Source organism: Pristiophorus japonicus, chromosome 3 (genome assembly GCF_044704955.1).
Source record: "Pristiophorus japonicus isolate sPriJap1 chromosome 3, sPriJap1.hap1, whole genome shotgun sequence".
Classification (NCBI taxonomy): domain Eukaryota; kingdom Metazoa; phylum Chordata; class Chondrichthyes; family Pristiophoridae; genus Pristiophorus; species Pristiophorus japonicus.
This window is the reverse complement of record NC_091979.1, coordinates 244,017,495-244,037,201: the sequence shown is the minus strand read 5'-3', so window position 1 is coordinate 244,037,201 and position 19,707 is coordinate 244,017,495. Positions and strand designations below refer to the sequence as shown.

Below are 19,707 nucleotides of genomic sequence, written 5' to 3'. Positions count from 1 at the left end.
TTTTGTTTATGGGGTACGGTAGCACAGTGATTGTCACTGGACTAAATCCAGAGGCCTGGACTAATAATCCAGAGATGTGAATTCAAATACTCCCCCACTGAGGGAATTTAAATTCAGTTAATTAAATAAATCTGGAATAAAAAGCTAATATCAGTAATGGTGGCCGTGCAACTAGTCGTAAAAACCCACCTGGTTCACTACTGTCCTTTCGGGAAGGAAATCTGCTGCCCATACACGGCCTGGCCTATATGTGACTCCAGACCTACAGCAATGTGGTTGACTCTTAACTGCCCCCTGAAATGGCCTAACAAGCCACTCACCGCTACAACAAAGCCAGCACTGTGGGGGCACCTTCACAAGGACTGCAGCGGTTCAAGGCGGCGGCTCACCACCTTCTCGAGGGCAATTGGGGATGGGTAATAAATGCTGGCCTTTCCAGCGACGCCCACATTCCAGGAATGAAATTTTTACACTTCTGTTTCAAAATGACACCAATGTAATAAACTAACTCCTGTGCAATAACCTGCATGCTATGTATTTGTGTTATCTTCGTGGAGGTGGGGGGTGATTATTTAATTTAGGTTGGCAATTCAGTTCTATTAGACTTGCCAGTTTTTGTTTCGCCCCACCTACTCTCATTTATCCAAATATAGCAACACGGTAGTGCACGTGTGACCCTTCAAGCAAACCATCTAAAGCACATTTCTGTACTTGACTCGCATGGGTTCTGCATGAACTTTCATAATCCAATTGTCCATTAGGTTAAGTGCTGATTCTGATTCCTGACTCTTAATTCCTGTAAATGTGAAAACAGCCTGTTAGTGAGACATGAGCTGGAAACTTGAGGTCTGGCTTTGCATAACTCAGTTTATCATACCTAGCAGTTTTTAAAACAAAATTAATACCCAAGGGAAGTGAGATTTATGTACATCACTCAATTAAATACCAGAACATGTGCGTTTACAGGTAGATGAAGTTTTATATTTATGCACCACATTAAACCAGTGAGAATTGTGTTCTGTGCTTCAAACTCCTGTAATTGAGGGCCCAAATTTCCCCAACCCCTTTTCCCGGCGCACTCACTCGAGATGCGCCGACTTTGTGCGTTCAAAACGGCGCCAAAAAACATACTCACGATTCTGGCCACTCTGCTGTATGTCCCGGATCCTGGCGCGGCGTATATAGTGGAGTGGAGGGGGCAGAGCTCCAGCCCTGCGCCGAAAACAGTGCCGGCAGCTGTCCGCAAGCGTGGTGGAGTCTGCGTGTGTGCGCAGTAGCTCCTTGCCCTCCCAGCACGTCCTGCAGGCTGTGAGCGGGATCCGATGCTTGCCGCCCCTATCTCTGGCCGAATGGTCTCCCGCACTGGCCCGCGAGTTATTGAACAGATGGAAACTTGCTGTGCTAACTTGTTTCTGGCAAAAATATGGGGAAGTTGTTTCTATTTTACACATCTTTTGGGAGTATCTTGGCATACAGCCTTTGGAGCCAATTACGTAGAGAATGGAAACATCGCTCGGCTTAATTTATTTTAGGGTGATCCCTGTATAGGTTGAAAAAATGATTGTGAAGGAGACCTGTTTAAAAAAATGTGCAAAGTAATGAGTGACATGAAAAATGCCCTGTACATGTAAGTAGCTGCTTGTTATGTTTAAAGTTCTGTGATTGTGTGTTTGCAGAGTTCCTTTATTTTCTTTTCATCTTTCCTTAAAACTTTAAGTCTTGGTGCTTTAGGTGCAGGTCTTCTCTGCTTTCTTCTATTTTTTAATGTGTTATTGAATGCTTTTTGTGCTTTGTTTAGAGTATTGGTGCTTTAGAATGTACTAACCTGCGCTGATTTCTTAACTCTCCGCAAGGGTTTTCTGTGCGGCCACAAGTGGCCACATACGTTGGCCTAAGTTAGTTTGGAGTATCTATTAGCTGGCTTAAATGGCCAAAGCGGCTGGTAACGCCCCCTTTTGGGGGAAAAAAAAACTAAACTAAAAAGAATCCTAACTAACTCGCTTACACTGGCGCAAATTAAATGTGCAGAATGGGGATTTTTAAGATACTCCAGAAAAATCAAGTTGCTCCAAAAGAAAACGGAGCAACTGCTGGACAGATATCCACATGCACTACAGTCTACAAACTTCTCGTTTTAGTAAGTGGTTACTGGTGTTCTCTCACTGAATTCATGTCAAAACCCCAGAATGTCTGAAATACAATTGGCCAGTTCAAAGTTTAAACTTGTAGCAAATTGAAATTCGTTTTTAATATTTTCTTTAATTTTGTTTTCCTTTAAATATTTCTCATGAATTTTAATTTGTTTCCCGGTTCTGTTTTCTAGGACGAGGAAAGATAGTTTGGAGAGTGAAAGTTCTGCTGCTATTGTTCCTCATGAATTGATCCGCACCAGGCAACTGGAGAGTGTACACCTTAAATTCAACCAGGAATCTGGAACTCTTATTCCACTGTCTCTGAGGTGAACAGTTATTAAGTTTTGCTGAAAAAATGAAATCCGGAAAGTCTTACTCGTGAGAATATAAATTGTATGAGCTAGTATTGACTAGGATCAGAGGAAATATCCGTAATAAATGCACAGAAGTATTAAAATGCAAGACCGCAGCAGCAAAGTGTGATAGGATGTTAGTTCTCAATTTTAGCCATTCTGTGGAGGCGTTTCCTCACAGGCTGGGAAAATTGGAGGACCAATCACTCTAGTTGCAGAGGACTTTCCAGTCTATTGTTTACATCTGAGCTGTGGATGCTCAGTCGTTGAGTATATTCAAGACAGAGATGGATAGATTTTTAGCATACTAAGCGAATCAAGGGTTATGGGGATAGTGCAGAAAAGTGGAGTTGAGGTCTAAGATCAGCCATGGTCTTAGTGAATGGTGGAGCAGGCTTAAAGGGCCAATAGCCTACTCCTGCTCCTAATGTTCTTATTTCAACTCGGACAAGGTATGTTGGCATGGGGACAGCCCAGCAACATAAAAGGAAAAGAAAATGGCATTTGCAAGGCACAAGTGGAGAAGATAAAGCTCAAATGCTGGAAATGCACAGCAGATCAGCATCAGAGAGGGATTAATGTTCCAGCTACATAAAACTTTGAGCTCCCAACACATTTACCATTCCTTCTCTCTTTGCTGCTAATTGGCTGCTTGTGCAGTTCCAGCAAATTCTGTTTGTTTTATATTTACAGGAAAGTAATTACACTAATGTCCTACTTCATGAAGCACACTAACTTGCATTCTACCGTTCTGTGAAACAATTAAGAATCCTTTTAATCTTGGCACTTCCTGTTGCATAATGGATCAGAAGATGCTCTGTTGGTCGAGCTGCTACTTTGTATGAAATATTAATAATGATGCAGAACTTTTTTTAAATGCATGAATACAATTGGCTGATAATCACGATGACCATTTTAACTTTCCTTTTAGATTTAAAGTTATTGGTAGAAGGATTAGAGAGGAGTTGAGGAGAACTTTTTTCACCCAGAAGGTGATGGAGGTCTGGAACTCACTGCCTGAAAGGGTGGTAGAGGCAGAAACCGTCCGCATTTTAAAAAGTACTTGGATGTGCACTTGAAGTGCCGTAACCTACAGGGCTACGGACCAAGAGCTGGAAAGTGGGATTAGGGTGGATAGCCCCTTTTTTGGCCGGCGCAGAGTTGATGGGCTGGATGGCCACCTTCCGTGCCATAAATTTCTATGATTCTACCATTTGGAGAGTAGGGGTACAATTCGACAGTTAAAGTAGTTAGACATAATTGCAAAGCAGCAAGTCTGATTTTCAGTGCAGGTTTCATGTTGAAAATGTCAGAATTATAATGATTGAAATCATGCTGGTTAATATAAAAAGAACACTTTATGAAATTAGTTTCTCCTCTATTTTAACAAAAGTGTTAACAATTTGAAATGATGTTTGCTGCTGTTGGGTAGCACAGTCTTGCCTCTCAGGATTTTAATGAGATTTGCATAATACTTGTATACATTCAGCATTCCACAAAATCCATGAAGGTTCTGCTCTACTGGATTTCCATTGACCCGAGCCATTGCTGTGCTCTGCTTTTTCCAAAATTAGATTAGAATGTTGATGGCTGCATATGCTCTAATATATAGTATTCAGCCTTAAGTTGTTAAATTCCATCCTGTGTGGGAAAAATAATGTAATTCCTATTTATTTAAAAACATTTATATCTACAATTTGATCCAAAAAGGTTCAAACAAATTGCTTTAACTCTTTGATCGTTGGCAAGCTTAGGTTAACTATTGTGATTTTTCAGCTCATTCACTGTGATGCTGAAAGTATTAGTATAGTTCGAACACCAGAAACCTACCTTAATGTTGTACAATACTAAAAAAAATGTAAACACTTTTATTTAAAACTAAACACTTCACCTATTAAGCACTTAATTAAACACTTCACCTATGTTTGTAATGTCATCCAATTCTTCCTGTTTTGCCATGTCATCCAGTTCTCCCTGTTTTAAATTTATTTTATTTTACTTTTCTCCACCCGATAGAGCTTTCTCCTCCAACCCTTGGAAGCAAAATGTTCAATCATTTTTACAATTTGGTTTGTTTCTAGCTCCCATCCGCCCCTTGGAAATGGAGCAAGCTTCCCCACCTCCAAAAGGATTTTTATTGGCTGAAGATTGGCCTTCAATGTAAAGGTTGACCTGGTAATAATCAGGAAGTGACCTGGTAATAGCCAGGAAGGTCTGTCAATGTGCGCACTTGTCATCGGCTCCCAAGGCCTGACAGTTCATCCACAGCACTCAAAGAATTAAATCCCAGAGAACTGTTTTGCAATCTCGAGGGAAACGGGTCCATATGTTTGTGCGTGTGCTTGGCAATTGTTTGAACTGAAGAAACTTGTCTATTTTGAAAACCATTGCAGCGGGAGCCAGTGATGAAGAAATATACTTGTTCTTTTAGAGGTAGATTGTTACATGGAAGGCACTTTACTTATAAAAGCATCACAGGAGATACGGCAATTACGTTTGTTTCTACTGGAGTTGAAGGAGCATTTGCTACAGAGGAGCACCCATATGCAGCTCATGGTCCATGGCTACAGGTGGGCATCTGCTTTATTGCCTTATCTTCATCTTGCTCAGTATGGACAACCAACTTGCCAGTTGCTAGCATGCAAGTAGTACAAAATAGGTCAATTGCTTTCTTTTTAAAAAGGTAACCAACTATCAACAATCTTCTAGCATATTGGTGAAGAATATTCAAGTTCAGAATCTTAACATTTGAAGAACCACCTCAAATGTTTTCTGGAGTGATTTATCGTGTTTGCTTCTAAATGAACACTCTTTAAAATCTATTCTTGTGGTTTTTGTATTCTCCTTGCACCAAAATGCTGCTGTAACTGTTTACTGGCCAGCTTGCCTCAAGCTGCTTAATTAATGCACGAGCTATGTCCTAACCTTCTGACCTATCGGGCAGCATCTATCGTACAACAACAAATTTTGAATGTGTTTGTTGAAGCCTGTTCATTTTCATTTGATAACTGTTACATGACCCTTAGCAACTCATCATTAGAAATTGCATGACATAAGGAGGCCATTCAGGCCATCGCACTTTGCCAATGCTAGCTCTTCAAATAGAGCTTTCCCTCTATTCTTTTAGATTACTTTTCAAATGCGTATCAGATTCCCATTTAAATTAATTTCTGCCTCTGTGGGTACCTGTGGCATAGAATTCCATATCTTTTTTTAAAAAATCACTTTTTTCTAACCTCCCCTTCAATCTTCGTGATGATCTTAAATCTATGCCTCCATATTACTAACTTGGCAACTGGTGGAATAAATCCCTCACAATTTACTGTTTCAAAAATATTTTGATGTTGAAAATTCTATTTCAATCCTGTTTATTTAACCTTCTCAGTTTTTTTTTAAAGTTTTTTTTCCTGAACAATCAGCTCTCATTCCTAGTATCATTCTAGTGAATTTTCATTGCACACCAGCCTAACCAATGTCTTCAATTTCTTATACATGTTATCATCCTCTCCCCTTTTCAAAACCCTAATGCCAAACTTTAAAGAATGTCATCTTATTTGCTGTATTCTTATTCTATTCTCTTTCAGCTATTTTATCCCATGTCCTCAAGAACTCCCTCCCCAAGTTTTGCTACCTTGCTCTCTGTGTGAAAGTAGCACTGTCACATCTACGTCAGAAGGTATTGGTTCAAGCTCTATTACAGGTTTGAGCATGTAATCTAGGCTGACACTTCAGTGCAGAATTGAGAGTGCACTATATTGTGAGAAATGCCGCCTTTCAGATGACCCATTAAACCGAGGACCCTCCTCCCCCCCCCCCCCCCCATCTGCCTACTTGGGATGGAAATAAGTGATTCCATGGCACTGTTCGAAGTCCAGAAGGTCTCCCATGCAGTGGCCTCCATTCCTCCTTCAACTATCTCAATCATAAAAGAGATTATCTGGTGATTCATTTGTTTGTTGTTCGTGGGATCTTGCTATGTCCAAAATATGCTGCTATGTTTGCCTATGTAACAGTGATTGCATTTCAGAAGCAGTTCACTGCTTGTAAAGCACCCTTGGGACATTCTGAGGATATAATGTGCTATATAATTTGATTTCTCTTTTTCTTTCCTGCCACACCCTTGTCCCCAACCTTCTGTTTACTTTTTTTTTCACCTTCCTTCCTTCCTTCCTTGTCTATTTTTTCCTCCCCCTGCAAAGTGCTGTTTCTGTACTTGAGCATTATAAAACTATAAATTAGGGCAGTGTTGAATGTGTGAAAAATTACTGCTGTCTAGTTTAATTTGCATATGCTGTTTTCTAGTTTTATAAATTATAGATGACTTCAGACCTGTTTAGGCAGATGGCTTTACCTGTGTAAAAATAGTTGTAGTTGAGAATCACAGAATTCTGCGAGTAACTGAAGCCACATTTTAGAGGAGGGAAAATGCATCTCAAATAGTTGATTTAATTTCAATTTTTTTTGAATAGTTTTGTTTTTAGTGAAGGTACTATACGTGATATGTTATGTCAACTCAGCAGTGACTCCTGCTTGAGGATTGGTTTCATGGGTGCCAGTACCACACCCCCATTCTTGAGAGTCTAGACAGTGAGCATTAGTAAACTATTTCTCTGTGGAAGGCATTGCCTAATCCAATCCTGTTCTTACCCAATCCTATTCTCATCTTGACATCCACGCATCCAGATTTGCCAGCAGTTTCAGTGGTTGGTGATTAGTGGAGTTCTTGATCACCAACTACCCTCTCTCTTTGCTGCCCCACACCAGTAGAAACCCCAGCTGTAATACACAACACCCAGCTTGTACTCCATGAATGCTATAGCAGGCAGTATCTTTACCACTAGGCCAACGGGGAAACTAATGTGTGACTTCTATCAACTTCATTACTCGTGGAGTAAAATGTTTTTTTCCAAAGTGACATCCATCCTTGAAGGAATGTAACTTTCTAAAGTATATTCTTGTTTTGTTTTTTCAGCAGTAGTCATGGTACATCAGTCATTGAAGGTTAGCATGCAGGTACAGCAGGCGGTTAAGAAAGCAAATGGCATGTTGGCCTTCATAGCAAGGGGATTTGAATACAGGGGCAGGGAGGTGTTGCTACAATTGTACAGGGCCTTGGTGAGGCCACACCTGGAGAATTGTGTACAGTTTTGGTCTCCTAACTTGAGGAAGGACATTCTTGCTATTGAGGGAGTGCAGCGAAGATTCACCAGACTGATTCCTGGGATGGCGGGACTGACCTATCAAGAAAGACTGGATCAACTGAGCTTGTATTCACTGGAGTTCAGAAGAATGAGAGGGGATCTCATGGAAACGTTTAAAATTCTGACGGGTTTAGACAGGTTAGATGCGGGAAGAATGTTCCCAATGTTGGGAAAGTCCAGAACCAGGGGTCACAGTCTGAGGATAAGGGGTAAGCCATTTAGGACCGAGATGAGGAGAAACTTCTTCACCCAGAGAGTGGTGAACCTGTGGAATTCTCTACCACAGAAAGTAGTTGAGGCCAATTCACTAAATATATTCAAAAGGGAGTTAGATGAAGTCCTTACTACTCGGGGGATCAAGGGTTATGGCGAGAAAGCAGGAATGGGGTACTGAAGTTTCATGTTCAGCCATGAACTCATTGAATGGCGGTGCAGGCTAGAAGGGCTGAATGGCCTGCTCCTGCACCTATTTTCTATGTTTCTATGTTTCTATGTTTCTATGTCTATATACCTCCAGCAGCTGAACGGGTGGGTCAGTGACTTGCTCCTAGGCCTTTCCCTAACCATTTGCTTCCAGTGAATAGTTTGCTTTCCTATTGCAAACATGAAAATAGACTGGAAGGTGCAACTTATTCACTGGCCCTTGTAATAAAAATGATAGATAAAGTATCTTTAGCGTTGGATAATTGTCCAGGCCTTTTTATAAGTAGAGAGAATCCTGAGTTGAGCAAATATGTGCCTGTGTTCATTATACTAAAAGGTATGCTGCAGTATTGCTCATTTTTGAAGTGGCTAATACCTTGATGTACGGTGTTGAGCAAGTGAACATATTGGTTAGTTTGCATATGCAGTATCAAATGATTGAGTCAGTGGAGAATGATGTCCAGTTTTAGCTCTGTTGCCAAAGTTGTTGCACACTCTCCATATAAACTCTTCCATTGGATGATGTCCTGAATTGAGCGAAATAATGGGAGGGCAACTGGCTGAGATCCAATCCATTACCTCAATGGAACAATCAATTTAGAAAACAGTGTATAGTGTAAACTTAGCTTATCATTGGTATTGATTCGGGATAGTTAAGGGGATATCGCTGTCTGGATGTAAAGAGAAAAACAATCTACTAGTAGTAACTTGCATTTAGGATTCACTTGAAGTCCTGCTGTATTATTGGGCCCAAGTTTCGGGACGCGCCTAGAACGGCGCAGCTCCGACCTGGACGCCCGTTTTTCACGCCACGAAGTGCGCCTGAAAGAAACTTCCAGATTCTCCGGCTCCCTGCTGGCCCTCGGCGCAGTGCAGCACGAGCTGTAGGGGGCGGAGTCAGGTCCCTGCGCTGAAAACCGTGCCGGGACCTCTGCACATGCGCGCTACAGTGGGCATGCAAGTGCAGTAGCTCCAGGCGCCCAAAACTGTGTGGGAGGGCCCGAAGCACACAGCCCCTAGCCCTGGCCGAATGGCCTCACTGGGGCTGCGTGAATAAGGCTCCTCCCACGGCCAGCTCCTGCTTCCTCTGGACCCGACCCGACTTGACTCCTGCTCCCGCCCCGACTTCCGCTTCCTCCGCTCCCGACCGATCTCCTCCTCTCCCCACCCCCCCCCCCACCGACCGACCCCCCCGGTCCCGATGCCACCTACCTGTCAATCCGGTAAGTTTAAGCTTGAAGTCTTGGGCCCGGCCAGCCTCGCTCTCCTTTCTTTCTCTCTCTCTCTCTCTCTCTCTCTCTCTCTCTCTCTCTCTCTCTCTCTCTCTCTCTCTCTCTCTCTCTCTCTCTCTCTCTCTCTTCCCCCCCCTTCTCTTCCCCCTTCCCCGCCCTCCTCTTCCCCCCTCCCCTCCCTCCCTCCCTTCTCTCACCCCTCTCCTCCCTCCCTCCTCTCTCACCGCTCTCCTCCCTCCCTTCTTTCTCACCCCCCCTCTCCTCCCTCCTGTCTCACCCCCCCTCCCCTCCCTGCCTTTTCACCCCCCCTGCCTTTTCACCCCCCCTGCCTTTTCACCCCCCCTGCCTTTTCACCCCCCCTGCCTTTTCACCCCCCCTGCCTTTTCACCCCCCCTGCCTTTTCACCCCCCCTGCCTTTTCACCCCCCCTGCCTTTTCACCCCCCCTGCCTTTTCACCCCCCCTGCCTTTTCACCCCCCCTGCCTTTTCACCCCCCCTGCCTTTTCACCCCCCCTGCCTTTTCACCCCCCCTGCCTTTTCACCCCCCCTGCCTTTTCACCCCCCCTGCCTTTTCACCCCCCCTGCCTTTTCACCCCCCCTGCCTTTTCACCCCCCCTGCCTTTTCACCCCCCCTGCCTTTTCACCCCCCCTGCCTTTTCACCCCCCCTGCCTTTTCACCCCCCCTGCCTTTTCACCCCCCCTGCCTTTTCACCCCCCCCTGCCTTTTCACCCCCCCCTGCCTTCTCACCCCCCCTGCCTTCTCACCCCCCCTGCCTTCTCACCCCCCCCTGCCTTCTCACCCCCCCCTGCCTTCTCACCCCCCCCTGCCTTCTCACCCCCCCATCCCTTCTCACCCCCCCATCCCTTCTCACCCCCCCATCCCTTCTCACCCCCCCATCCCTTCTCACCCCCCCATCCCTTCTCACCCCCCCCATCCCTTCTCACCCCCCCCATCCCTTCTCACCCCCCCCATCCCTTCTCACCCCCCCCATCCCTTCTCACCCCCCCCATCCCTTCTCACCCCCCCCATCCCTTCTCACCCCCCCCATCCCTTCTCACCCCCCCCATCCCTTCTCACCCCCCCCATCCCTTCTCACCCCCCCCATCCCTTCTCACCCCCCCCATCCCTTCTCACCCCCCCCATCCCTTCTCACCCCCCCCATCCCTTCTCACCCCCCCCATCCCTTCTCACCCCCCCCATCCCTTCTCACCCCCCCCATCCCTTCTCACCCCCCCCATCCCTTCTCACCCCCCCCATCCCTTCTCACCCCCCCCATCCCTTCTCACCCCCCCCATCCCTTCTCACCCCCCCCATCCCTTCTCACCCCCCCCATCCCTTCTCACCCCCCCCATCCCTTCTCACCCCCCCCATCCCTTCTCACCCCCCCCATCCCTTCTCACCCCCCCCATCCCTTCTCACCCCCCCCATCCCTTCTCACCCCCCCCATCCCTTCTCACCCCCCCCATCCCTTCTCACCCCCCCCATCCCTTCTCACCCCCCCCATCCCTTCTCACCCCCCCCATCCCTTCTCACCCCCCCCATCCCTTCTCACCCCCCCCATCCCTTCTCACCCCCCCCATCCCTTCTCACCCCCCCCATCCCTTCTCACCCCCCCCATCCCTTCTCACCCCCCCCATCCCTTCTCACCCCCCCCATCCCTTCTCACCCCCCCCATCCCTTCTCACCCCCCCCATCCCTTCTCACCCCCCCCATCCCTTCTCACCCCCCCCATCCCTTCTCACCCCCCCATCCCTTCTCACCCCCCCATCCCTTCTCACCCCCCCATCCCTTCTCACCCCCCCATCCCTTCTCACCCCCCCATCCCTTCTCACCCCCCCATCCCTTCTCACCCCCCCCATCCCTTCTCACCCCCCCCCATCCCTTCTCACCCCCCCCCATCCCTTCTCACCCCCCCCCATCCCTTCTCACCCCCCCCCATCCCTTCTCACCCCCCCCCATCCCCTTCTCACCCCCCCATCCCCTTCTCACCCCCCCATCCCCTTCTCACCCCCCCATCCCCTTCTCACCCCCCCCATCCCTTCTCACCCCCCCCCATCCCTTCTCACCCCCCCCCATCCCTTCTCACCCCCCCCCATCCCTTCTCACCCCCCCCCATCCCTTCTCACCCCCCCCATCCCTTCTCACCCCCCCCATCGTCAGAAACACACACAGACAGACAGAGAGCGATAGAGACACACTGGGCGGGGGGGGTGGGGTATCCCAGCACGCTGTTGGAGGGCTCCCGGTGCTGCAGTCGGTAAGTAGAAAATGTTTTATTTATTGATTTTTAAAAAAAAAATTATTTCTTATTAATTTTTTTTGGATTGGTTTATTGGTTGATTTATTGATGTTTTTATCATTTATTATTGATGATGGCTCTTTATTTGTAAAACTGAAGTGTTTAATGTTTGTAAACTTCCCTTTAAACCCCCCCCCCCCCCATTCCCTATGCCTGATTTGTAACTTACGCCTGATTTTCTAAAGTGTAGACAAGGTTTTTTCGAACGTACAAAAATCTTCACTTACTCCATTCTAAGTTAGTTTGGAGTAAGTTTTCACTGCCTAAACTTCGAAAACAGGCGTAAGTGGCCGGACACGTCCCCTTTTGAAAAAAAAATTCTGTTCCAAAGTGAAACTGTTCTAACTGACTAGAACTGGAGCAAACTAAATGCCGAGAATTTGAATTTCTAAGATACTCCGTTCTACACCAGTTGCTCCAAAGAATCAGGAGCAGCTGAGGTTGAAACTTGGGCCCATTGTGCTTAGTTGCCAAAAAGAGTATAGGAAGAATTCCAATGGTAGACTTTGAAGGCTTTTGTGCTCCTTCTGTTATTTTTAGGTTAACTGTTGTGTGTCTTCGTCTTTAACATTTAATGTTTATTGAATTAGATGCATGCAGGAGGATTGTGGGAAGGGATTTCAAAACCAGCATCTTTTTCAGAAGTACGTGGGAAGATTAAGGTTGTCTTTTGTTACAAGAGATCAGTAATAAATATCATTACTAGACTTGGATAAATAAAGATGTTCATGTTATTCACCAAATTGTTTCCCTATATAGAATCCAATCTTCAATTAATTTGGGAAGCAGACATTGGGTCACTTTAGAAATTTTCCTTTGGGCTTTAGGGAAATTCCAAATACTTGTTGATGCTGAAGAAATAATATCGATGTGGCTGGTTTTGTAAATGTTTTCATTTTGCTGGGAAAGCCCCTTGTTATTGCTTTAAGTTAAGAGTGACTGCTGCCAACGAACCGGAGGCTGCGCAGAGCGTGCTGCGCACTCTCAACAACCAGAGGGACGATGTTTCTATTTTTTTTTAAACGGACACGCTGACGAGCTGGTTCCCTTCCTGGCTTTTCCCACAGCTCGCTCCCTTCCCGGCATTAAAAAACTTTTAACAAACTCGTTCCTGTGACAAACCGGCAGTGCGCATGCACAGAACGCTTCCGGTTCATTGGCAGCAGTCACGTCCTTGAGTTAAAATGTATATATTTGTTCTGAGTATTTCCAAGAACTGAAAGTGCTAATAGATTGTTGTATTCTTGGCTTGGTGGAAAAATTGGGTTTGTAGCCAGTGAACGAACTGTTGATGCATCTTAAAAGAGAATCATTGCCATGTCAGAATGAGTCTAGAAGAGCTCCATGTCACTTCAGTCATGATGTTTTTATAGCGCTGAGATGTTTTCCTGGCTTGAAGGATATTAATAATGGATTCATTGTAAAGAGCAGAAAGAAATCTCCCGAACAACCTTACAGGTGTGATGATACCCATTTTAAAGAAAAGAATAGAAGTTCCATAAACTTGCTTAATGTGCAGTGGTATGACGAGTGATGTGGAATTCAGTCTGAAAATTATACCTGTGCAGCTTAACTCTTATATATATTTTTTACCATCTTCAGATTCTGCTGAATGAAGAGTTTGTGGAAAAAATGCTAGAGGATTTAGAAGACCTGACCTCTCCAGACGAAGTAAGATTTCTCAAAAAAGTTGGCAGGAATTCAGAGAAGCTTGTTCTTCACATTTCTCTTAAATGACACCAAGATTCACCATTATCTTAACATATATTGGGGTTTATTGCCCTCTGTCCAAAACGAGAAGCACCCTCCATTTTTTGAAGTTATTCTCCACTGCATCCCATGCAGTGGAGATGCCGTTGGTATTCAACACTTACGTTTTTTTTGGCTTGGGGCGAAAGTCGTGGCGGAAGTGCCCTTTCAGTGGGTCCATCGCCCCGACCAGTCATCAGCGTGGGTCAGCATCTCCCCTTCCGTTAAAGGGGAGGGCCGCTGCGAGCTCTGCATACTTTTAAGTTTGGGCCACCAGGGAGGGTTTCGGCCGGGCCAGCGGCCTGGCACCCAAGAGGGTGTGTCAGGCTGTCTGTTGGCGGCCCGGCCAAACCCGGGGGCACTCTACAGAGTGCACCAACGCACAAAGCTGTCGTGGGCACCAATCGGAGGCAGGGCCACTCCAGCAGGGCAATATCAGAAAAGAGGCGCAATTTCGCGAGGGGGTCCCCGCCAGTCGGTAAGGGGTCGGCGTGCGCACGCATGCCAGGGAAATGGGCGGAGCAATCCCAGACACCACTCCAAACCTGAGGAAGGGTCATTTACAAAATAGCCATTCCGAGCCGCCAAGTGCCCACCTGCCTTATCTACCCCATTATTGTTGTTTAATGTATTTTTTCTGTTTTGGAATACTGTGTGCATAGTGGGTATAAATGAGTAGCTCAATCCAAGAAAGAATGTGGGCTTACAATTGCAATATTTTTTGGCCACCTAAACTTTGCTTTCAGTTACACTACGGTCAGTCAATATTGGTACTAAAGCTAAGTAAATAGGCGTTGAACATTTAAAAGAATCTTTTATGAGGATTTTCTTCCTTTGCACTGCAAATTTACATTTAGGAGCTGAAATTGATCTGTGTTGTTTACTACTATAAATAAAATATTACTTTGCAGTAGCTTTTTTTTTTAAATGTAAGGAGTAAATAGGGAAGAGAAGTCATTTTTTCCTAGCTCTAAGTAATTGTAGAGATCTCTTTTGCACTTTACATTTGTGCTAAAAGCATTTTTTTTTTTAAATGGTACTTTAGGGAAATTAGGTGATGCAGCGAGTTAAACGCTGGTTTTTCATCTCTAGAATCTGGGATCAAATCTGCCCAGACTCATGGGATAAAATGTTCTCTGTTCTCTAGCTGGGAAATGGTCCCACAGCACTAGTATTAATTGCCAATCTCAATCAAGAGGTTTCAGTAAACTGCTGTGGGAAATGGATTTGTTAAAGGTATATTTCTGAGGTCGAGACTGAGTTGTTTGGGTGGAGTAAAAGAATCTTCGCTCTAACTATTGCATACCTGAGCTGGGAGTGTTTGATGCTAATTTAATTGCCAGAAGTAAGAAGACAGTCCATTTTCCAGCACTGACATCCCTTACTGTGATTGCAAAATTCACCAACAAAGGCATTAGCTGGTTAAAGTTTGTTATAATAATGTTTGTTTTCTGGTTTTATAAGTGAACAATAGTTATAATTGTAAAGAGAAGTAAGATCTATATTAATGGCTTGCAATCAAAAGTGAAAGAGATTGCTTCTCTGTCGTACTATTTTTGCAAGATGTGCTCTACTTGAGTGATGGTCCTAGTAAACTTTCTCTTCTCTGATCTGAAACAGTTTTGTTTTACAGAAATGTTTTTGTATATGCTAATTTATTTGCCATGGTGTTTCACATGGGGAGTCGCGACCGAGTATAATCTTCAGGTGAAATTAGGTTATAAGACCGATGATAATCGGACCAGAACATGCAGACGTAATTAAGTCCCATTTAAAACTAATGCATTCTGCCCTTTTCTTTGTATGTCCATTATAAATTCCTATGTCCATATTTATAACGGGAAGTGCCAGCACTTCCCTGACGGAGGATGTAATTATAGCCTGTTCAGTTTGCTTAGGCAGTTCCCATTATAAATGTAGTTATAGGAATTTATAATAGCAAAAGTTAGCAAGAAGTGCAAGCAGACGCAAGATTTTATATTGGAATGTACCGCAGGTCCTTCAGCATCTGAAAAGAGATGAGATGCATTATTCTATCTGATGTAAACCTTTTGTCAGAACAGGTCACCCTCTTAAACATTGGCCCCGAATTTGCAGGTGTGGGGCATCACACAGCGTATTCTGTTAGTCAGACTTGTTCCTGCACCCTTCAGGTCAAAAATATTTTGCTCGGAGCTGCTGGCCATGCGAGATGATAATGGCACGGCCAGAGCGATGGGGCATCTGGGACCTTGGTGAACAACAGGACAAACCGTGCCTCTCCTTAACCAATGAGATTGAAGGATTGAGAAATAAACAGAGGAAGGACTGAGAAGGAGGTGAATTAGAGTCAGTGAATTCAATGTCACATTAGGTATTGAAAGAGAAATAAATAGAGAGGGACAGATTGGATTAAGGGAGGGAGAAGAGACAAAGGAAAAGTAAGGAAAAAAATTACATCATTTAAAAAGTGACATTTTAAAAAGCTCCAACAACAATTCACTACCTGAAGGAATGAGACTCACATTTTAATTCACTTCTGGGCAAGAGCGGTTGATATGCAGACGTTAATAATTATCATATCGTTAAACCAGCTTTTCCGATCTGTCAAGCTGGAACTTGGAGCTTGACCGATCCAACGCGTCTCCACATCCAGGACATTGCAAGATTGCGGTATTTACCCATATCTTGCCCAGCGGATGTCCTGAAAACTCTTGCTCCTGATAAAAGCAGACGCATAGCCTACTTTTACAGGCATAAGAGTTTTAAAATGCACAAACATTATAAAATAAAATTTAAAAAACACATTTTATTGTTTAAAATCCCTCCCCACTACAGTGTTATTTTAAACCATAATTTTAAAAACTTAAAAAAATCAAATATATATATTTTTTTATAATACATAAATAACTAATTTAAATTAATAAAAATATGGGTATTTTTTTTTTCTATTGTGTTTTGGGGGTGGGGGGGGGGTGCGATCCTCATTCATAATGGGTTCCCCTTAATAAAGTTCCCATTATTATGCATGAGAACATACTTTACCTAGATTGGCTGCCCAGAGCCATGCGACTGCAGCTCCAGCCCTGCACATGTCCTGACTGCGCGTCGGAGTGCGTGCACATCAGTGGAGGCTTCAGGACCGGGAACTCGCGTGGCCGCAGCAGGAACAGATAGGTGCGCATCATTAAAAAAAAATTTTTTACCCGATCGCCCGCGGGAAGCAGCCGACTAGGATTTCTGGGCCGTTATTTTTTCCAGCAATGTCTGGACCATGAACATTGTAGTTCTCGCTTCAAATGCTAATGGCTCTACTAACTACTTGTGCAATTTTATATTATTTCAAATTTATGCCACTTAGTTTGTTTTACTGTTTAACGTTTCTTTTTAATTTTAGGTGAAACTGCCGAAAGAATACAGCTGGCCAGAGAAAAAACTGAAAATCACAATATTACCCGAATCGGCATTTGACAGCCCTCTGCAGTAGCCAAGAATACAAAGATTATTCTATGTAAAAAATATCTTGCATTTACGTTCCACTTCTAAGCTTGCAAAAGGAATTTTGCAGTACATAACAGTTGTAGAAAGGATGGCTACATAGTCATTGTAGCTTGAAGCTATACAAGAAGTAACACTAATATTAAATCCATTCCAATTAAACTGGAGACTGTGTATTTTAGCTCACCATACCTAGTATATTAAACACAGTATGGGGCGAGGGAGGGGGGGAAATCAGTTGCACATACTTTGTGTTTTTTTTTGTAGCTTATCGTGCCTGTCTTATCTCTGTTGACTGAAGTGCTGACCGAGTACTGCGTGCCTAGACTTGTACTTGTCCTGTTGATGTGTGGATCATGCCAAAGATGTATTCCACTGGCAGGTAACTTATTTTCTGTTAGTTGAAATTAGTTTTGTACTTTTGTATCTTTTCCCCAGAAGATCGATTTTAAAATAAAAAATAAAGACGGGTGGGAAGGCAAGGAGGTAACTGACTAAAAGGGAGATGTTCAGATATTTATGCTGTTTAACTTTTTCCTTTCATATTGGTGACAAATCAATTTTATAACCATTGCTCTGTTTAAATACACATTTGGAAGTATTTTGCATTAACCACTTTTTTGTTTACATGTATGAAATGGTAGTTTTCTAAAGGTTAATTATTAGCAGTTTTAATCTTTGATTGATGGGTGTTGTTTAATTTTTCCCACTGCATAGAATCATAGGATCGAACTGCACAAAAGGAGGCCATTCAGCCCATAGTGCCTGTGCCAGATCTTTGAAAGAGCCATCCAATTAGTCCCACTCCCCCTGCTCTTTTCCCATAGCCCTGCAACTTTCTCCTTTTCAAGTATACATCCAATTCCCTTTTTAACGTTACAATTGAATCTGCTTCCAACACCCTTTCAGGCACTGCATTCCAGATCATCATAACTTGCGGAGTAAAAAAATATTTTCATAAATCTCATCTCTGGTTCTTTTGCCAATTATCTTAAATCTGTGGCCTCTGGTTATGGACCCTCCTGCCTCTGGGAACAGTTTCTTCTTTGCTGGCATTGTGAGTTTGCTGGCATTGAGGGAAGAAACCCTACCTTATCCTGCCACTGAAGTGATTAAAGCCAATTCTCACCGTAACTTTGAACACCGCTATTAAATCTCCCCTTAGCTTTCCCTACTCTAAGGGGAACAAACCCAGTTTCTCTAGTCTGTCTATATAACTGAAGTCCCTCATCCTTGGTATAACTTTGATAAATGCCCTCTGCAGGGTCTTAACATCTTTCCAAAAGTTCAGTGTTCAGAATTGGACACAATACTCTAGCTGAAGTCTAACTAGTGATTTATAAAGGTTTAGCATTAGCAAGACTTAAGTTTCTGAAATAATTGGGAAATATATGAAAAAAAAGACAACGGATGAAACGTGTCTTTCTCGCCACTTTGATTTAATGGCCATTCATTTTAAGTAACCAACTATTATTTTTTTTTGAAAATGACACGTTCTGCTTTAACTTAAATGGAACACTCACCTAAGATGGTTAGTCATCGGTAAAATTGTCAGATCACGGGTGAGTCGACCTATGTGTGTCTTCAGTCACTATTAACTGCCTTAATCATTTAAAGAGGATGTTGCCTTGAATGGACCTTTTTTAGGACAAAAGCCTATTTGTAAATACAAATGTACAGGATGATCCTGTATCTGTTGACCACTGTTTTAACAACAGTTTTCACCGTTCTCCTGAACAACACAACTTGGAAGCTGGTGTGATGTTGACATGATAAGTTGGCAGTTCAAACTGTACTTTGTCAAGCTATTGTCTCAGTTTCTGTAACTGATTTACCCCATGGCATGCAGTCCTTGCTATGCAGTCTCTTTAAGGTTAGGTTGATGACACAATCCAGTATTGTCACGTGATTCAAACTTCAGGTTGGCCACTGAGATTTAGTAGTTTTTATTAATTTAGTCACCAGTATCAAAGGAGGTTTTTAATCAGTCCTATATTTAATGTGAGTTTGCTGGCGTTGAGGGAAGAAAATCCGACACTATCCTGCCACCTGAAGTGGTTAAAACCAATTCTCACAATAGGCTAGTTGAGAATACAAGCCTTCAATTCACTACAATAGTAGCATGCAATCAACATTATAGGTGAACATTTTTGTAGTTCATCTTTCCTTTTTGTGTGCAGTGCTTTTTTTCATAGAATCTTAAGTCACTCTACAGATTTGATTTGAAGACCCCTGCAGAACTGCAGTGTGTAACGCATGGTTTTTAGATACTTTTTAAAAATGAAGATTGCTAGCACAGGTTTTTAAAAGTTTTTATTGTAGTTGTCTAATGTAAATTTTTTATCTTGTGTGTAGTGCAGCTTGACTCGCACTTGACCATTTTGTAATATTTTTGTGAATCACTAAACTGTTCCATCAGTAATCTCTAAGTGCATTAAAATAATTTACTTGATAATACAAGCAGTTTGATTTGTTTTCTGTGTGCACATTAATCCATTTACCTGCAAATGAAGGTTTACTCTACATCATCAGTCCCTCGAAATTGAGGAAGACTTGCTCCCACTCTGAACTTGAGTTCGTTGGTGGCTGTTCAGTCGAATACGAGAACCACAGTCTGTCACAGGTGGGACAGATAGTCGTTGAAGGAAGGGGTGGGTGGGACTGGTTTGCTGCACACTCTTTCCGCTGCTTGTGCTTGATTTCTGCATGCTCTCGGCGACGAGACTTGAGTTGCTCAGCGCCCACCTGGATGCGCTTCCTCCACTTAGGGCGGTCTTTGGTCAGGGTATCCCAGGTGACAGTGGGGATGCTGCACTTTATTGGGGAGGCTTTGAAGGTGTC

The 19,707-nt window shown here is 43.8% G+C and overlaps 1 protein-coding gene across 1 annotated transcript in view; it reads left to right on the top strand.

Moving 5' to 3' along the window:
• Positions 1-19,326, top strand: part of sufu (suppressor of fused homolog (Drosophila)) — a 155,174-nt gene extending 135,848 nt beyond the window's left edge. Inside the window, exons 10-13 of the mRNA XM_070876484.1 lie at positions 2,324-2,458; positions 4,917-5,055; positions 13,243-13,311; positions 16,766-19,326. Of these exons, the coding sequence (XP_070732585.1) occupies positions 2,324-2,458; positions 4,917-5,055; positions 13,243-13,311; positions 16,766-16,855 (433 nt within the window). The 3' untranslated portion in view covers positions 16,856-19,326. The remainder of the gene's footprint in view (positions 1-2,323; positions 2,459-4,916; positions 5,056-13,242; positions 13,312-16,765) is intronic.
• Positions 19,327-19,707: the final 381 nt, after the last annotated feature.